The sequence below is a fragment of the Rhagoletis pomonella genome, unplaced genomic scaffold (assembly GCF_013731165.1).
Source record: "Rhagoletis pomonella isolate Grant_MI unplaced genomic scaffold, Rhpom_1.0 Rhpom_scaffold_02396, whole genome shotgun sequence".
Classification (NCBI taxonomy): Eukaryota; Metazoa; Arthropoda; class Insecta; order Diptera; family Tephritidae; genus Rhagoletis; species Rhagoletis pomonella.
This window is the reverse complement of record NW_023460950.1, coordinates 13,405-30,435: the sequence shown is the minus strand read 5'-3', so window position 1 is coordinate 30,435 and position 17,031 is coordinate 13,405. Positions and strand designations below refer to the sequence as shown.

The following is a 17,031-nucleotide window of genomic DNA, read 5'->3' as shown; positions in this document are numbered from 1 at the left end:
TAGTTACCTAGCAACAAACTTTTCAGAAATCTCAGGCACAAAAATTTTTGAGAAACCATCTCAAAAAGGAATCGCTGAAATCAGCCTTAGAGAGGACATTGAGTAAGCTTCCAAGACATTGTTGACTTACCATAAATGCTATAAATCTTCGAGGCCTAGACGAAAATCTAAACCTGCATGGTGGAACAAGGAATTTGGAAGATCTAAAAGAGAGTTTAGGAATCTCTTTAAACTATAAATACAGGCCAACTCTGAAGATGTTGTTAAAGAGAGTACTAAAAGATATTCCTGGAAGGACTTCTGTAGAGACAATAAGAAAAATTTCTAAAATGTGGAAAATTCTTGCTAAGTGGTCTATAATACCACTTCTGATATGGAACGAAAATTGCGTATGGATTAAGGACAGCAAGGAAATTCTGAAAGTTCTCATAGGAGTCCACTTTCCTAGATTCACTGAACCGAAAGAAAGTTCAATTATGGCATACAATGTGGGTATCGAGATTGGTGAATACCTCACTACAGCAACTAGACTAGAGCGAGCTTTAAGATCGTTCAATTCATTCAAGTTTCCAGGTCCTGCCGGTAAAAGAGAGATACTGGGCCTTATGCATAAAAAGTGAGCTTAAGCTCCGGCTCGATTTTCAGTAAAAATGTTTGAGCTTGAGCTCACTTCGCCAGTCCAAAAATTGCTTAAGCTCACTTTTTATGTATAAGGCCCACTGTGTTAACTGCTGAGGTGTTCGAGATATATAAGTACTGCCTGTGAGATTTTTTTAAATTATTCCGGACCAACTTTGGCATCGAAACTTTCTTTTCCGTTGGTATAGGCATTTCTAATCAACAAGACCTTACTCAAGATGAGATTTAAGACTCCTGGATTAACAGATTATGATCTAGCTGGTAGAATCTTTGACATTGAATCATTTTCACATCAGGGTAAACTCCCCACTGGAAATAACACTGGATATCTAAACCCATAACATGACAGTGACATCGAAGATGAAATACCTACGGGAAGCGTAAACATCTTGACCTAGCAGAACAAACATCACAAAAATAAGACTGCCACAGAGTGACAAAACTTCAACGACACACAAGAACATCTCCTATGTCACTATTTGGCTTTCGGAAGATCGCCACTTAAATGCCTTGTCTCTACTGTCTTCTCCTCGCTGATTGAAATAGATTACAAATCTAGCTGTATGTTAGATTTAGAAAGGCCCAAGAATCCTGTTTTTTTTTTCATTCATCGCGCGTTGGACTTTGTGTGTTTCCAGATAAGTTAGAGTTGCATTTCACGCCAGGCTTTTCAGATATGCAGCGCTTTTCCGGAGTTCAGTTCAGGATTAATCAGATACTCGCTGAAAATCTTGAAAGCGCTGTATACCTGAAAATGTTGGTGAGGAGTTCCACTCTTAGGTTAAAAACCGAATAGAAGCAAAGATGAAAACAAATTCCTTGCAATTGGCCACATACATGACATGTTCATCTTCGTTTTCGCTCGCACTCTATTTTTCGCCTAAGCCTTCTATAAATAGCTGCTATTATATATCCTTCTCTTCATCTTGTGTGAGCCAGAATTTTAGAGGCGTTTGGTTTCCGATGTTCTTCCATGGACCATTTCCTCGCTCACTTGTATACCTCCTTATTTCCCCGCTGTTTGCCGATGCCCTTTTGAAGATAGTAGGTTTCTTCGCTATTCTCAAACACATAGAATCCTAGCCCGTAGTAAGCTGTCTTAGAAGTCTTGATTGTGCGGTGAACCTCAGTAAGATTTCGCGATACTAATGTAGATACTTTTCTAATTTCGAGTTTACACATTTCAAAAATTATAAGTAGAAATTAATTAAAATTTCTACTGGTGGAGCAGTATATTTCTTTACAAGTAATTTTTAAGCAAAACACATAACCGACTATAATTTCCATATACAAATTTAAAGAAACTGCATTTGTGCAAATATAAATGTATGCTGCGTTAGAAAGCAAACACATGTATATATGTGTACACACTAGGGCGGTACAAAAACGTAAAATCCGAATTTTAATGCTCTCAATAAGATTGTTCTATGCCGAAAAAATGAAACCCCTATTTTTTAATTTTGAAATCAAAAAATATTTAGAGGTCACTGAAAGCGCTTAAAGTTTTCCATATATTTTATAAGGGGAAAAAACTACTCTTCATAGATATGGTATAAGATTCTTGAAACTCAATATTTTTCAATCGCAAAACTTCGGTTTATCTGCAGAAGTCTTGCAATAACAATACCCCATTGTTTATTTAATCATTTTCTATTATTAGCCATTTTTTATAGGATCCCTAAAAACCTCAAATGGGTCCCCTAAATATATTTTTTATTTCAAATTAAAGAAAGGTTAAGTTTTTTTCGGTATAGAACGTAGTGGGTGAGAGTTTTAAAATTCCGACTTTACTCGTTCACTTGCATTTTTGGACCACGCTAGTGTACACACAATGCTTCATCAATTAATTTATCTTAAAGATTATTCCCAAAATCCACAGCCTAGTAATCGATCGGTGCTCCAATTTTCATGCAAACAATTTGTTTAAACAAATGCGTAAGCTTTTTTCTGCTAGAAATTTTCACTATAAAAACAGTAGAAGTGTTACACAAGTGCATTAGTTGCGAGTCATGCAACAAACTGTGAACCTCGAAGTCTGAAGTCAACTTTCAAAAATGTTATTACATATTTTCTTTGTTATTTTGGCTACTTCACTACCTGCCATTAATGGATTGGGTGGCAGCTTACTTTCATCAAAATTATGCCAAATCTTAGGCAATTGCAATACCGGCAATACATCGCCAACATCGACTATCACAATATCGCCAGTCACTTCACCAACGCTTTCGTACACTTCACCAACAACTTCGCCGATTATCTACTATACGCCAACCTATGTGCCCACACCATTCCCGGTGCCGTACTACACAACTACAGGAAATCGATCGTTGTCCGATGCCATGAACGATGATGATGGCGCACGCGCACGTAGACGTCGTGCTGGACGGCCAAAACGCAGGCAGCGAGTGCAACGCGTCTATCCAAAGCGCAAACGTAGAATGTCGAAACGTAGACGTGGAGGAAGAAGAGGTTAAGGAAAGCAAATGGTTCAGTGTCTAGAAAAAATAAAAAAACTTTATAAAAACTTCTTAAAATACCGACATCTACATTTTGTACGGGGCGAACCCTACAACAAATTTTTAGTGGGCGCTAGCAGGGTATAAAAAATTAAAATTTTTTCCCAATCGCTAAAATTTGTTAAATTTTATTGAAACTTATCTACATAAATTTATAAAATCGCTCAGGTATAGCTGGTTAAGGCTCAAATTTAGTGAATTTTTGCGATATAAAAAATATAAACTTTTTCCCACTCTGGTAGCTACCCCAAATTATTATTATTTTTTTTTCGTGGATGTCTTTATTTTGTAAGTAGAACAAAATAATAGGGTGCCCCATGATGTTAATATTTTTAAGGACCACCCTAATGTATGCACTGTTGTAGGAGGGAAACACTCACCATCCTCAAACTCATAAACTTTTCAATTACAATTTAATAAACAATTCAATTAACTGCCAAATGATAAGCTTTCCCCAGAAAAGTCCCGAATAAAATAAGATACCCAAACATACCGAAGGGTTCCGAAGTTTTTGTTTCATACCATGGTTTAAAAATGTGATACAATGTCTGAAGGAAGGATCGGAAGACCCTTATGTACATTTCTTGTTGTAGCCTAGAACTTGTAGGAGCTCACAGTAGACTAGTTGCAGTCCTTTTAAGTAATTTTTTCCAACAGCATTCAATATAGAATTAACTTTTAGTTTTTTTTTGTATATTTAGTTTTTGATCAACTCAAAAAAATTATAAATCACCCCCTGAACGAATAGCTCTTATGCATTGAAAACGATGGGCATGATCTTCACACGTACTCTTATGTAGATAATTATTTTAGTAGCGACAGAGCTACACCGCGATCGTGGTTGTAGCCAGATTTGTTCTATTCCTTTTTTTTTTGGCGACAGGTAAGGTTCGTCCTTATCACCGTTGTGACCGATGCGTTAAAAAAATGTATGTCATCATCGACAAAGCCTTTAGATAATGCAGATAAACAATTTTCAGCTGTGGCCCGTGGATCGTGGTATTCAATGTGTTTCAAGTAGTATACTTTCAAAAACATGGCTGATAATATATAAAAGGCACGTTTTTGAGAATAGGAACTCTGACTCTGACTTGATGGAGCAAAACGGGATTCAAATTCACTTTTTTTATGTGGCTGTGTTATAAGCCTCGCAACGTCGGTTCTGAGTTTCACTAACAGTTTTCGTGTACTCTCCATTTCCGAAAGTGAAGATTGATCACCTTTATTTGCTCCAGGTCTTTGCGGAACCCTCACTGAAGTTCCGCAACAAAGTTCTGACTTTCTAATTCGTTTTGAAATACACTACATATGTTTGTATGTAGATCCATTTTTTTGGCCTAGGCTTTTAGAAGTAAGAATTTTCTAAATAATTCTTGGCATCAGCTCGGTTGGATTTCAAGTTTTTAGGTACATTTATTCAGCTAAGATTTGAATATTCAAATTAATCAATGGTGACAACCATCAAACCTTGTTGACGAAAATTTCAAAACTATCGATTTCGCCATTAATTAGTCTCCATTTCTAAAAAAAAAAATACCATCTAGAGAATGAATCATTTGCCTAAAAAATAGTTTAAGTGCCCGTGATATATCCTTGTTAAGCAAGTATTGACCTAATAAAGGCTTCACACTTGCACCTAATTTGCGTTGATACTTCCTATTCTTCGTGTCATCCCCTGCACTAAACAGAGCTTTATAATCCAGCAAGAAAGTCTTCTTCCATCGTACCTTGTAAGAAGAAGGAATGGATTGGTTATTCATGTTGATGGTATGAAAGATTTAGCCTGTTAGTTACTTTCTGAGTTTTTTTTTCTTAATCTAGATATTCAGATTACACCCAGCCAAATTCGTCAATTTAACCCACCAACCAACACCCAATGGAGCTTGATTCCAGAGCCATGAAGCGTTTTGGAGCTTTTAGTACCCTTCCAGTTCCCTTCCTGGTGGAATATATGCTCATAACTCTACCGGATATCGGTAATGAAGCAAGTGCGCTTTCTGGATGCGGTGATTATTAAAAGTTGAAAACAATCCCGCTTTAACTTTGGGATAAGCTCGTGGGATTTCAGTGCGAACAGCATCGACCTGCTGTCAGACAAAGTTCAATGGGATGAACCACATACTGAGAGACATAGGGCCTTATTCTGTATCACGAACGATAGGCAAAACGAACGATTCGTCTGCAGACGACAACTTCTCAGATTGCGGTTTTACACTCTATCGGTCGTCTTCGTCTTGCTTTTCATACATTACGTTGCAATGGTCTCGGTTGCGTTTAAACCGGCTAAAATGATGCCGCCGGACTAATTTTTGAAGCATTCCTCTGCAGTCGAATCGTTCGTGTTGCATATCGTTCGTGATACAGAATAAGGCTGATAGTTAACTTCTATCAATCTTGGAGACATGGCAAAGCCTCTTTCTTGTTAACTTTATGCTGAGAAGGTACTAGCAAATATGTTGAATTAGATGAACCCCGATAGCCGCGATAGGTGGGGCTCTTATTCTATTAGTAATTCCCACGAGGGCAAGTATTTGTAGATTGCTGAGCTTGGCCTAAGGAGAGGAAAGATTTTGAAATGACTTTCTACATCCAAATTTTATGTTAAGGTCAGCGAGTAGAGGTCTTTATTAAGTGTGGGAGCTTGCCATACATTTAACTTTTTAGACAAGTTTATCAAGCAGTTATTCCCTTTTTCAGGGGAAAGTAACTATGCTAGTTTTCTTATGATTGTAGGCATTCTTTCGTTGCCAGTTAACTAACTCTTTCTCATCTACTGCACTGGTCCCTGGATTTAAGGACACTTGCAATATAGATTTAAATATCCTTTGCACTGGATGCAATTGTCTTTCAGAGACTTTTCTGTATTATCAAATATATTCTCCACATCCAGGATGCAACCTACGGCCACCTACTTAATCTACACGGAAGTTTAAATGTTTATCGTAAAACTCTGGGGGCGTGGACGGTTGGCCTTCCTGGTGGTTTGGCATATGGTTTTCTATGCAAATTATTTATCGTAAGAAAACCATATCTTATCGCTGTCTACGATCATTTCTATTGCTTTTATTAGAAAGTATAGAAGCTTGATGGATCGGTATGATTTGGTTGAATGAAGGATTTATCCGTTGGTCCTTATCTCAGTTCTCGATACCTTTCCATCATTTCTCAGTGTCACTCATGCTGTTTGTTTAAAAGGCTGTATTTTGTTCCTATATCCCTTTAAGATATGAAGGTCTGGTTTCCTTCATATAACCATAACTTCACTCCCTATTAGGTTATTTGCTGAATCGATAAATAATTACGGTTAATATCACTGTGGTCCAGCTGTTGTCATTCAATTCTAATGTGTCTAATTAACGATTCCCAGATGATTCTCTTTAACTTGAAGGGTCTCACCAGAGCGCTTTTGATGGATTTGAGTTTCTCACGAGCACATGCGTCTAATTTAATACAGTTTTTTTTCTCCAGGATCCTAATATTAATGAAGGGCATATGGAGATCAAAAACTGAAGTATTACCGTACTTTAAATTTGAAGTTTTTAACCAAAATGTGGAAAAAAGCCATTTGCTAAAACTTTGTAAATATAAGAACATTTTCTTAAGGAAATGATTCGACAATTATTTATTTTTCATTCATTCAAATCGTCTTTAACGGTAAATTTTAATAATAAACAGTACCAAAAAGTCTGAATATCAATTATGTATTTACTCAAAATTACCGTTGTGGAAAACACAAAAAAAAGCATTAATGAAAACCGATTCCAAATACTTAAGTATGTAAATATTTACTTTGTATGTATTTTTCCGCATTTACTCTTTTACTCGAATAGTAATTAGGTCCCGTTAGCACAGCTGAATAATTTTCGAAAAGCAGACACAAAAATGTACGCAGCTGCAATGACACCAAATAGTTTACTAATCAATTTATGCGTTAGCACCAAACCTCTATCGAGCAGCATTATAAAAGTCATACCAAAACGCATTTGATACATCAATTGTCTTCTATGTTTCGTTGGTTCAACAACTAATTGTAAGTGCCAACGAAATGTCCCGAAATCTTAGCATTTTAATTGTGCTATTAGCAGTTCTGTGCTTCTTCACCCAGAGCACACTAGGCAAAAGGCAGAATCCACGTCGTGATGAAGAACAACAAGAAGAACAAGCGCAGATTGCATTATATAGCAACAACAAAAATTTAGAAAATGGAGCTCAATCGGCGGCGAACAATAATGGGCTTCAGAATCCAAATGGCATACAATCTAACCTAGAAACAGTGCTAAAGGGTGGCACCCTACAACCCGATACAGATGATGGTGATATTGATGACAATAGCGATGGCGATGATGGTGATTATGATGACTCTGATGATGGCACTCGTGGTCGCCGACGTCGTCGCAGACGCGGTGGAAGACGAAGGCGTCGCGGTGGCAGACGCCGCAGGAGTCGCCGAGGTGGCAGACGTCGTCGTGGTGGCAGAAGAAGACGTCAAAGAGGTTAAAGGGCGATCTGGAGTGAATTTCAAAACGAACATTAATAATTGCATAAGAAATAATAAAGAACTAATAAGTATTTTCAACAGAAGATCTCTTGTCTCATTTCTTTAGAGTTCAGCGAAAATTTAGTTCGGAAATTTGTAACTACTCAGTGCTTTTTTTTATCTTTTCGGTGTTTCGGTTAATGGGGCTTCTTCCATTGCTCTTGCTCAGTCTCCCCATATGTATGTATCATTTAATTCAAGCTTAGAATGGTCTATTGTACCATCACAAAGTCCTCCGGATTTTCCCTGATCGGTGAGGTGGCCTCACTCGTTTACCACAATGCAGGTCATCATGTTGATGAAGTAATATGTCTATCGGGAATAATCTTAACAGACGGTTTTCACTGCGTGGTAAGCTTACTTCGGGAAAGCACAGAGGGCTCCGTGTTTTCTCAGCAGATCTCCACATTTCTTAAATGGATTATCCGCACCAGGGGTTATCAAAGTATTAGATAATTTAATGGATGTGATTGCACCTGCTGTATACCTTCGCAGCTCTAGCAGACGGTTGATGCTTCTATCGACTAGTTTTGTCTAGAGGATCATTTACCTAAACCGATACTTGTCTTCTGTAACCAGATAAGGCTGAGTAGCTACGAAACACCCGCTTCGCGACTAGGGCTCCGATTTCCCGATGCAGCAACGGGTCTAGTGGCATATTAATCCAGTCCTGAAAGAAGAGAGAGTCCGGGTTTTCGCTGAGGTAGATATGTAAGGTAACTAAGTTTAAAAAGTAGAAAATGACCTTTTATAATTTCCTTTAATAGGATACTGAAAATCCTAAGTACGTAGATTTATAACGATTGAGCTCTATCAAGGCAGAATTGTCTATTTTTTTATTAAATGAGCTTCGGTCAGACATGAAGTTTTATACAACCTAACGCAACGGGATGTAAATTTTTAAATCACATGTTTCTTCGAACAGAGAGGTATTTTAGCCGGCGGTTAACATCCTGCATCCTTCGTTGGATAAGGCTTAATGTCGAGTGGTCCGAAGGCTGCACAACCTACCAAAACCCAGTGCGTCTTCTACATTCTCCAGCAATGAAATTCGACTGGCCATTGGGTAGGCAAAAGATACCAAATCCATTGGTCTCAACAGACTATTCATACACATACATATGTATGTAGGTCCGGTGGAAGTAGATTACCTAACTGACATCCTCAACTTGTCGTTGGCCACTCTCTTCATTTTGTTAAGAGTTTGGTCAAGCTCCTCCTACAAATTGGGGTGTGCGTATTGATGTATTTACACAATAGGAGCGACCTACAGTTTTACGCCGCCTCTAAACGGAAAATGGATTTGATAAGAAGTTTTTCATTGCCTGCCGAGGGCAAAGACGCTCGGATTCCTGCGAGGTGGTAGTGCGTAGCTGTAACCACTCAGCCAGAGAGACAAATCGACACCACTTTAGGGACGAGGGGCAACAGGACATATTTTGTTCCAATTTAGATGTTACTCGGACTAGGGATCGAATCCAGATCCTGCGAAGTGGTAGTGTTCTCCTCTAACCACTTAGCCGCAGGGAGGAATCACCACCGGTCTGTGAAGCTAAGCCCTGCCAAACAACTTTTCACTTACCCCCAAAACCGCTCATGGCAGAAATACGAATATTTGCCATTGCCTACCAAAGGCTGACCGCTATGTATTAAAAAAATTGGATGTTGCTGGGACCAGCAACCTAGATCAAGCCTGGGCCTACCAAACGATAGTTTGCATATCTAACCACACGACTACGGGTACTATCGAACCCCACTGATTAACCGTAACCTGTCGAACATCCAGGCCAGTCATCACCGCCGTATGACTAAATCAGCACTTCCTCTCGCTAGCTCCGCTTCAACAAAGCAAAGTTCGTTAAGGAACCAGAGCTAGAACCAAAAGTACCAGTACTTCTTCCCACCAAATCCTCTCACCACATGAAACTTGAAGACAATTCCCAAATTGTTTACTGTATTCCTCTTATCCTTTGCCCGCTGAATAGATAAAGCAAGATTTCTTTTTCAAGCGCATTCTATTGAGACAACATTTATTGCTAATCATATTTCATTTTACATATCAACCGCGTCTTCTAATACCACGCCTTCCACGTCTACCACCACGTCGACCCCTACGGCCACGGCGTCTGCGTCGTCTACGACTCCTACCACCATCTCCTTCATCAGCCATTGCACGAGTTCCAGTTGTGGTACCGGTTCCAGTACCGGTTCCAGTACCCGTAGCAGGCGGAGTAAGCAATGTTGTTACGGATGGCGATGTCGATGTCGGCGTTACTGTTGTAATAGATGGTGGTGTTGGTGTGTACGTAGTTGTAGAAGGCGAGACAGCTGTGGGACTAATAGTAATTGTGTATGTAGATGGTGATGGTGCCGGTGTTGCTTGTAGATTGAATAATTTCTTGAAGTTTATAGCTTCACCCTGCGAAAGGCAGGTCAACAATGCAACAGCTAGCAATAGCAGTTTGATCGCCATTTTAACTGCACTGTTGGAAGTTAGAAATGATTTTAATGCTGATAACCCAAAAAGTATCGCCTTTTATACCAAAGAAAAAATATTGTAAATAAGTAAGACAATATCTGAGGGGGAATGAAGCAAATGTTTGCACAAATGTGTTATCGTTCATATATATGTATGTATGGATATCATATCATACTATGTGGCTTTTGGCCCATTTTCTTTTATTCTTTTATTATTTTATTTATCTTTGCTTTGTAGCTCGATATTCTATTGCACAATTTACAATTTCCTAACAAAATAAATATAAATGAAGTAGTAAAACGAATGCTAATGTTTTTTTTTTTTTTAATTTAGCTTCTTTTCTTTGTATGGCAGGTAGGCTATAAATCGATTCGGTCTCCAAAATAATAACCGAGTTGAATTTCTTCTAGTAAAAATAGATTGGCGCTTACACATGTGTTAGTTTTTGGCCGAGCTTCTTCTCCAATTTGTGGCTTGGTCTAGATTTTGTCACATAGATCCAGAAAGTCGGAAACTGGGTGCCTCACGAACTAAAAGGAAGAAATTCACGAACAGCTTGTCACTGTTGCCGAAATGCTCCTTCAATAGTATAAAGCGAAGTAGTTTATGCATTGGATTGTCACCGGCGATGAAAAATTTATTCATTACGACAATCCAAGGAGCCAGAAGGCGAACCCGGACCATCGATGCCAAAACCAAATATCTATGGCAGAAAGGTAAGGGACCTGAAGGGTATCATTTATGATGAGCTTCTAAAAAGTGGCCAAAAGATCCATAGGGTTACCGGAATGGGCAACCAGATATGGGTCATTGAGCTTCCACCATTACAATGCTCGGCCGCATGTCGCACAAGTGGTATTGGGTGGAAAGTCCTAACCCATCCACCCTATAGCGCAGTTCTTCCACCATCAGACTACCGGTCGATGCAGAACGCCTTTATTGGAGTAAGCTTTTTCACTTCAGTTGAAGGCATGAAAAATTGGATTGATATTTTCTTTTCCCCATAGTTCAGCAATCTGCTATCAAAAGTCGGAAAAGGTTATAGTTAACGGTAAAATATATTGTACCAATATTGCGCATTCAATTTTCAAAAGCCACTTTACTTGTATTAAGATTATATTACTGAAAGCTGATAAGCATGCTGTTAATTAAGGCTGGAGACTCCAGCACCTTGTTGGCGGACAAATTTATCTAGGCTTTATTTGGTGCCTTGACTCTACCTTCGTCTCTAATATATCCATGGCACAAAAACTCGTCCGCAGTTTGGTAGAACTTCGCCAATTACTTCCTTGAAATGGTCACACGGTTGGTCTTCAGGTTGAGTGCGGGCGATCGCAAGCACCCATCGCGCAAAATGTAATATGCCCGCTCATATGAGATGTCTACCTTTTCAGCCATGGATTTCTAATGGTCTTTTCTAAGTTTCGGTTTGTTAAATTCGACATGAGCGGGGAGATAGTTCCGCCTAGCGGCATGTCTATTCTAACGGTCCTCTCATCAAAAGCTCACCCCCTCGGATGTAGCTTCTCGGATATATGTATGTTCTGCGGTTTATAGAAAGAAGAAGGTAAGGCTTTTAGGTCTAAAGTCATTTGGCTTCACTTGAGAGGATCTGCTTCTTTTTACCTTGGTGGTTTCAAAACGGTGCAAAAACTCGTCCACAATGCGGTGGAACGGCGCCAGACACTTATTTGAAATGGTCACACGGTTGTTCTCATGTTCGAGTGTAAGCAATCGATAGCACCCATTACGTGGATAGCTTTTGCATAGATTAATTTGTCTTTGAATTGCTCCGATTCTGATAAAAATTCCCTGGCGAGTTTAGTGTTATATGTAGGTTTTCGACGTTGGACGCTGTGCGTCATCGTTTGCTTGAAGCTCAACTATTTACACTCAGAGGAGGACTTGAGTCAGGTGTAGCCACATCCATCTGAGCGAATTTACTTTATATTGTGAGTATAGCTCCGATAATTTCACAGACGCTATCGCCCCAAAACTATTGAAAAGGCTTGATCCCAAATACTGGAGATGTCTTGTCGGGAGAGTTGAGTAGTAGTGAATTGTTTCCTTTTCTTTATCATCACGACAACTTTTGCAGAGGCAGCTTGTTGGTGTACGCCCTGTGATAACGTAGGTAAGAGCCCTTACTGCAGATTTCTTTGGCATCACTACAACTGTTATTTAGTCTCGGCCATAAAGATCTTGAGATATAGAAGTCATCCCGAATGGTCACGGCTGTGAAGTATTCTTTAATCCTTCTTAATGGAACATAAATCAGTGGTATTACTTTCAGCTTTACTGCTTTGAAACCCAACGTTAACATTGGGAATCTTAACACTAAAATCCTAAGATCACGTGAGGTAATCAGCTTCGGCTTCTAGGTCGCACTTTATTCCGCTACGCAGTACCTATTTCGAGCTTTGTTTGCTTACTTAGATGCCACAGACTTAGACCCAGGATCAATGGCGATATATATAAATGCTGAACTCGCGCTAAACCTTGTTTTCCGCTTACCTGACGATAGTAGCGCTTTTCAGGCTAAGTTAAACGCCATAATAGAGGCCGCTCCATGGCTCATAACATCCGCTTTACCAGGATGGCCTTTAGCTATTTATTCTGACAGCTAGGCGGCTATAAAAACTAATGGAACAGCGTTCAAAGTCCAGAAAATGCAGAAAGATCCTAAACCTACTGGCATTAAATTGTTCCTTCAGTGTTTCATGGATCCACGGATACAGGCACATTCCTGGCAACTGCATAGCCTGCGAGATGGAAAATACAGGGACGGAAATATCCGAAATCAATTCTGCCCAAAATGCGGGCACACCTCTGGCCTTCTGCAAACGCAGGCTAAAAGCTAAACTTATCGAGGAGGTAAAGGCCAGGAGGGCTGTGGAAAATACCTAATATACCATCAGAAAAATTTGCCTAAAAATTTATGTAAAGCGGTCCGTGGGCATCACCCGGTTGGACCACTCTTTTCTCAGGCTAGGTTAGGTTAGATTATCTTGGCTTCCCTCATCCCGCACAGGAAAAGGGCACACTTAGGCCACCATGGCCTGTTGTGATGCCATATTAGAGACTCCTCATGCCCATTCTCTTACCTTAGAAATAGAACCACTTCGTAGCTCTGTTAAAGTGCACAAAGTCGTAGATACTGGCTGAATTCAGTTAAGCCAGACATTCAAAAGAATAATGGAGAAATGACCGTCGAAGAGCCCTAGCCAAAGCGGGACAATGACATAAGTATTTAGTAGTCGTTTGACTGCAAACCCATACTAGCAGCGTAGGTTCCTATCGGGCAGTGCACAGTGAGAACTCCAAATACATGCCGGAGCAGTGGTCGCTCCATGAGCAGGAGAGGGCGAGATCTACACTTATCCAGTTTAGGCCAGATATGTATTGCTATCCTGCACGTACGCAGACCATCTTATATTTGTCCGTTCGCTAAAGTGATTATCCAGCCAGAGTATGCAGGAAGATAGCGGAATGCGCGCATTATGAGCTGTACTTATTGCCAACAGCAAGGCTCCTATCCTTACTAGCTCTTCTGCAAAGAATTTGCCTGGTATTTCGTTATGGCCTGGCACCAATAAAACATTAGTGACGTAATACCTTGCCAGCTCATTTAGAGCGCGTTTACATTACATGGTAATCTTCGATGCAGATTTATTACAATTAATTGCTTTAAAAACTGCCTGGCTATCATAAAAGATAGTTACTAATAAGAGAATCGCTCAGCCATCTTGCTTATCAGATTATGTGTGACTCCGTGCTCTGCGTGGTGGCAATCACTCTAACGCATCCTAATCTAACTTTGCTAGCTTAGAAGCTATATAAAAGCCACAATGAATTGCGCAAAAAAAATTAAATGATCAAATAAATCAATACAGTCTTATGGCTTCTCATCGCTTAACAATATTTACACACCATACCTAAGAGTCTGATAAAACTAAAGATTTAACGCAATCACAAATTTTCTTTTATTACTTTCATGTTTTTAACCGTCAATCATTTGTCTTAGCATTAACCTCTTCTACGCCTTCTTCCTCGCCTTCCTCGTCGATTCACACGATTTCGCAAACGTGGACGCCTAGCTCTGGCGCCAGTGTCCTCATCAAAACTACGAGTTGTTGCATTCGTTGTTGTCGGTGTTGTTGGCGACGTTGTTGACGTTGGTGAGGTTGGTGACGTTGGCGAGGTAGGACTTGTCAATGACGACGGTGGTGGTGGCGAGTACGTTGGACTCGTCGTCGACGGCGATGTTGGACTAAGTGTTATTGTGTAAGTCGATGGCCTAGGGGTTGTAGTTGTGCAGTGCCCAAACAAATTACAAACTCTGCGCAAACCCAACGAATCGGAAGGACTGCAAAGGTTCGCCACGAAGATAAAAATTAATATTTTCAGAAACATTATCAAATCGCCTTTTTATTTTACTCGAGGCGAAGAATAATCGAGTAATAATGGATACGATAAATGTGTTTTGGTTTTATACCAATTTTTCAAGGTTTTTAAAAAGGCGGTTGAAATCGACAAATTATTGGCGATGATGAAATAAGTTCATAACTACAGTCTTGCTCAAACTCATAGTAAAAACTGTGAAAATGTTCTTAAGTTAGTGCCATATGTAGTATGTTAGGAAATTGGGTATTTGTAATAGACTGCAACTGTTTCTTCTGCCATTTCTACCTTACCTTTCAAACACGTGCCTAGTCGTACACACCTTTATTTGTCCAAGTGCTGGTGTAAAACACTTGGCTACAAGTACTTGCGACTCAGCTATAAAAGCTAAACAAAAGCTCGATTGCGGCATCATAAGCACAGAATATCGATCAACGAACAACGCAGGCAGCCGCTCTGGTCCAATACTAGTAGATATGTCTTCAAAGTTTGCATACTTCCTGGCGGCACTCTTAGCGATCCTCTGCTTGGCGCAACATTTCGAGGATACCTCAGCTGTAAAAATTCAACGCATTCAACGCGTGTTGACCCGCGATGAAATTGCAGCTAGAAGAGAAACTCAACACAACACCAACAATCGTTTGAGCTACACGAAGCAAGGTGGCAATAACGATGATGATGATGACGATAACGATAACGATAACGATGATGATGATGATAATCATCATGAAGTAGATGGAACCGATGAGGCTAATGAAGATTCCTATAACAATCCACAAGTTTTGAGAGACGATGCACAAAATAACGCTGAAGGTGCAGAGAGTGAACAGGCTAATGCTGAAGATGGCAACGATGTAGAGGCGCGTGCCCGTCGTCGTCGTCGACGCCGCGGTGGTAGAAGGCGTCGTGCAGGTCGTCGTAATCGCCGTACACGAAGGAGGGGTTAGGATCCGTACAAGGGTAGTCGTATTGGAAATTCTAGAAAACTAAATAAAAAGCGTACAATAAAGAAAAAAATTATGTAAAAAAATCAGTTTTTGTTTACATACTTTGGGCATATTAAGCTCAGCGACACTGGCTATTTGCGCACTTCTTGGCAAACTTTTTTTATTTAGAAAAAATCTTGGAATTGAATATAGGAATAGGAATAGCATAGATGAATTTTGCGTTAATAGACTAGTCGCCATTTATTTGGCGCCGGTACACAAAGGAATTTTAAGGAATGATCGGGCTGACATGGTAGTCAAAACAGAGGTACGTACTGCATTACTGAAGCCCACATTTTTACAAGGCAATGAAATTAAAGTAAAATCCTTGCGGCAAGCTTTTACAGCTTGCAAGATAGGCAAGCTATTGCTGCGCTCTTAAATACCAAAAATCTTTACATTTCACCAGGGACCGTCACAGTTACAAATTTTATTTAAAAAATCGCTCTTTAACAGTTATTTTTTTACTTTTATTTAATTACTCCTCAAAAAACAATTATTTCTGATTTTTATTTTATCTAAATAAAAATAGGTTACCACTTAATAAAAAGTAAACAGATTTTCATCGTTCATTGAATTACAAAATGGGATATCAAATGAAGGGGCATAGCCTTCGCATGTACAAAAATTTTAATTTTTTTGAGTAGGGTTGCCACCTATTTAAAAATTACTATCTTCTATACGTAGTTTAAAAGTCCAGATTCTTTGAACACGCTAATCTCAAAAACTACTGAACGGATTTAGACGAGATTTTTTAAGAATAATCTGAATCGATCGGAGTATTATCCTTAGTAATTTAAATTCCTTTAGGGTTGCCACCTGTCTAAAATATTATAAGTTCCGCACTGTTCGTTGGATTACAAGAAATGAGGTGTCAAATAAAAGGACTCGGCGTTCAAAAGGGCTAGATATTCAATAATGCATTACTTTTTGAGTAGGGTTGCCACTTTTTATAAATAAAAAGATCTTCAGCGTTTTTCGGACTAAAAACCGAGGTACCAAGTGAAAGAATATGGTCTCTGCATGTGAAATAAGTTTTTATTTTTTGTTTAAGTAGGGTTGCCATCTATTTAAAAATTATTTATGTATAATACGCGAGGGCATTTTTGTTAATGACTTTAGATTTGCACAGTTCATTCACTTTGAAAAATGAGGTGTCAAATTAAAAGGTTTGGCCTTCAGATTTGGAGTAAGGTTTTATTTTTAGAATGGGGTTGCAACCTGTGTGAAAAATTATGTGGGCTGTTCGTTAAGCAGTGTTTGCATTGTTCACCTTTGCGTCCAACATTTGCGTTCAACTCAACGCAGGGTTGCACGAAAAAAAAGTTGAATGGCCAAATGTTGGCTGGCGACCAACTTTGTTGAAAGCGATTAGTTGAAAGGCCGTTCAACCAAAAGTTGAATGCAAAGTTGAACAATGCAAACACCTTTTTATGGCGAATATTTTGATATTTTTAGCCATTAAACTTTTTT

The 17,031-nt window shown here is 39.3% G+C and overlaps 3 protein-coding genes across 3 annotated transcripts; 2 read left to right on the top strand and 1 right to left on the bottom strand.

Annotated features, from left to right (window-relative positions):
* The first annotated feature begins 7,200 nt into the window (after nucleotides 1-7,200).
* LOC118753378 (protein nemuri-like) lies at nucleotides 7,201-7,653 on the top strand. The gene has a single exon (XM_036488253.1). It carries the CDS (start codon nucleotides 7,201-7,203, stop codon nucleotides 7,651-7,653), a length of 453 nt encoding a protein of 150 aa, XP_036344146.1.
* A 2,098-nt stretch (nucleotides 7,654-9,751) lies between these two features.
* Nucleotides 9,752-10,165, bottom strand: LOC118753377 (endochitinase A1-like). Its single transcript, XM_036488252.1, has one exon. It carries the CDS (start codon nucleotides 10,163-10,165, stop codon nucleotides 9,752-9,754), a length of 414 nt encoding a protein of 137 aa, XP_036344145.1.
* Nucleotides 10,166-15,048: 4,883 nt separating this feature from the next.
* LOC118753376 (prostatic spermine-binding protein-like) lies at nucleotides 15,049-15,432 on the top strand (the record flags this gene model as incomplete). Its single annotated transcript, XM_036488251.1, has 1 exon — nucleotides 15,049-15,432. A coding segment is annotated over exon 1 (384 nt), but the record flags the coding sequence as incomplete, so codon positions are not given.
* Nucleotides 15,433-17,031: the final 1,599 nt, after the last annotated feature.

Bases quoted from the DNA above. Each gene is read 5' to 3' on its own strand.
- LOC118753377 (XM_036488252.1), bottom strand. From the start codon at position 10,165: ATGGCGATCAAACTGCTATTGCTAGCTGTTGCATTGTTGACCTGCCTT.
- LOC118753378 (XM_036488253.1), top strand. From the start codon at position 7,201: ATGTCCCGAAATCTTAGCATTTTAATTGTGCTATTAGCAGTTCTGTGC.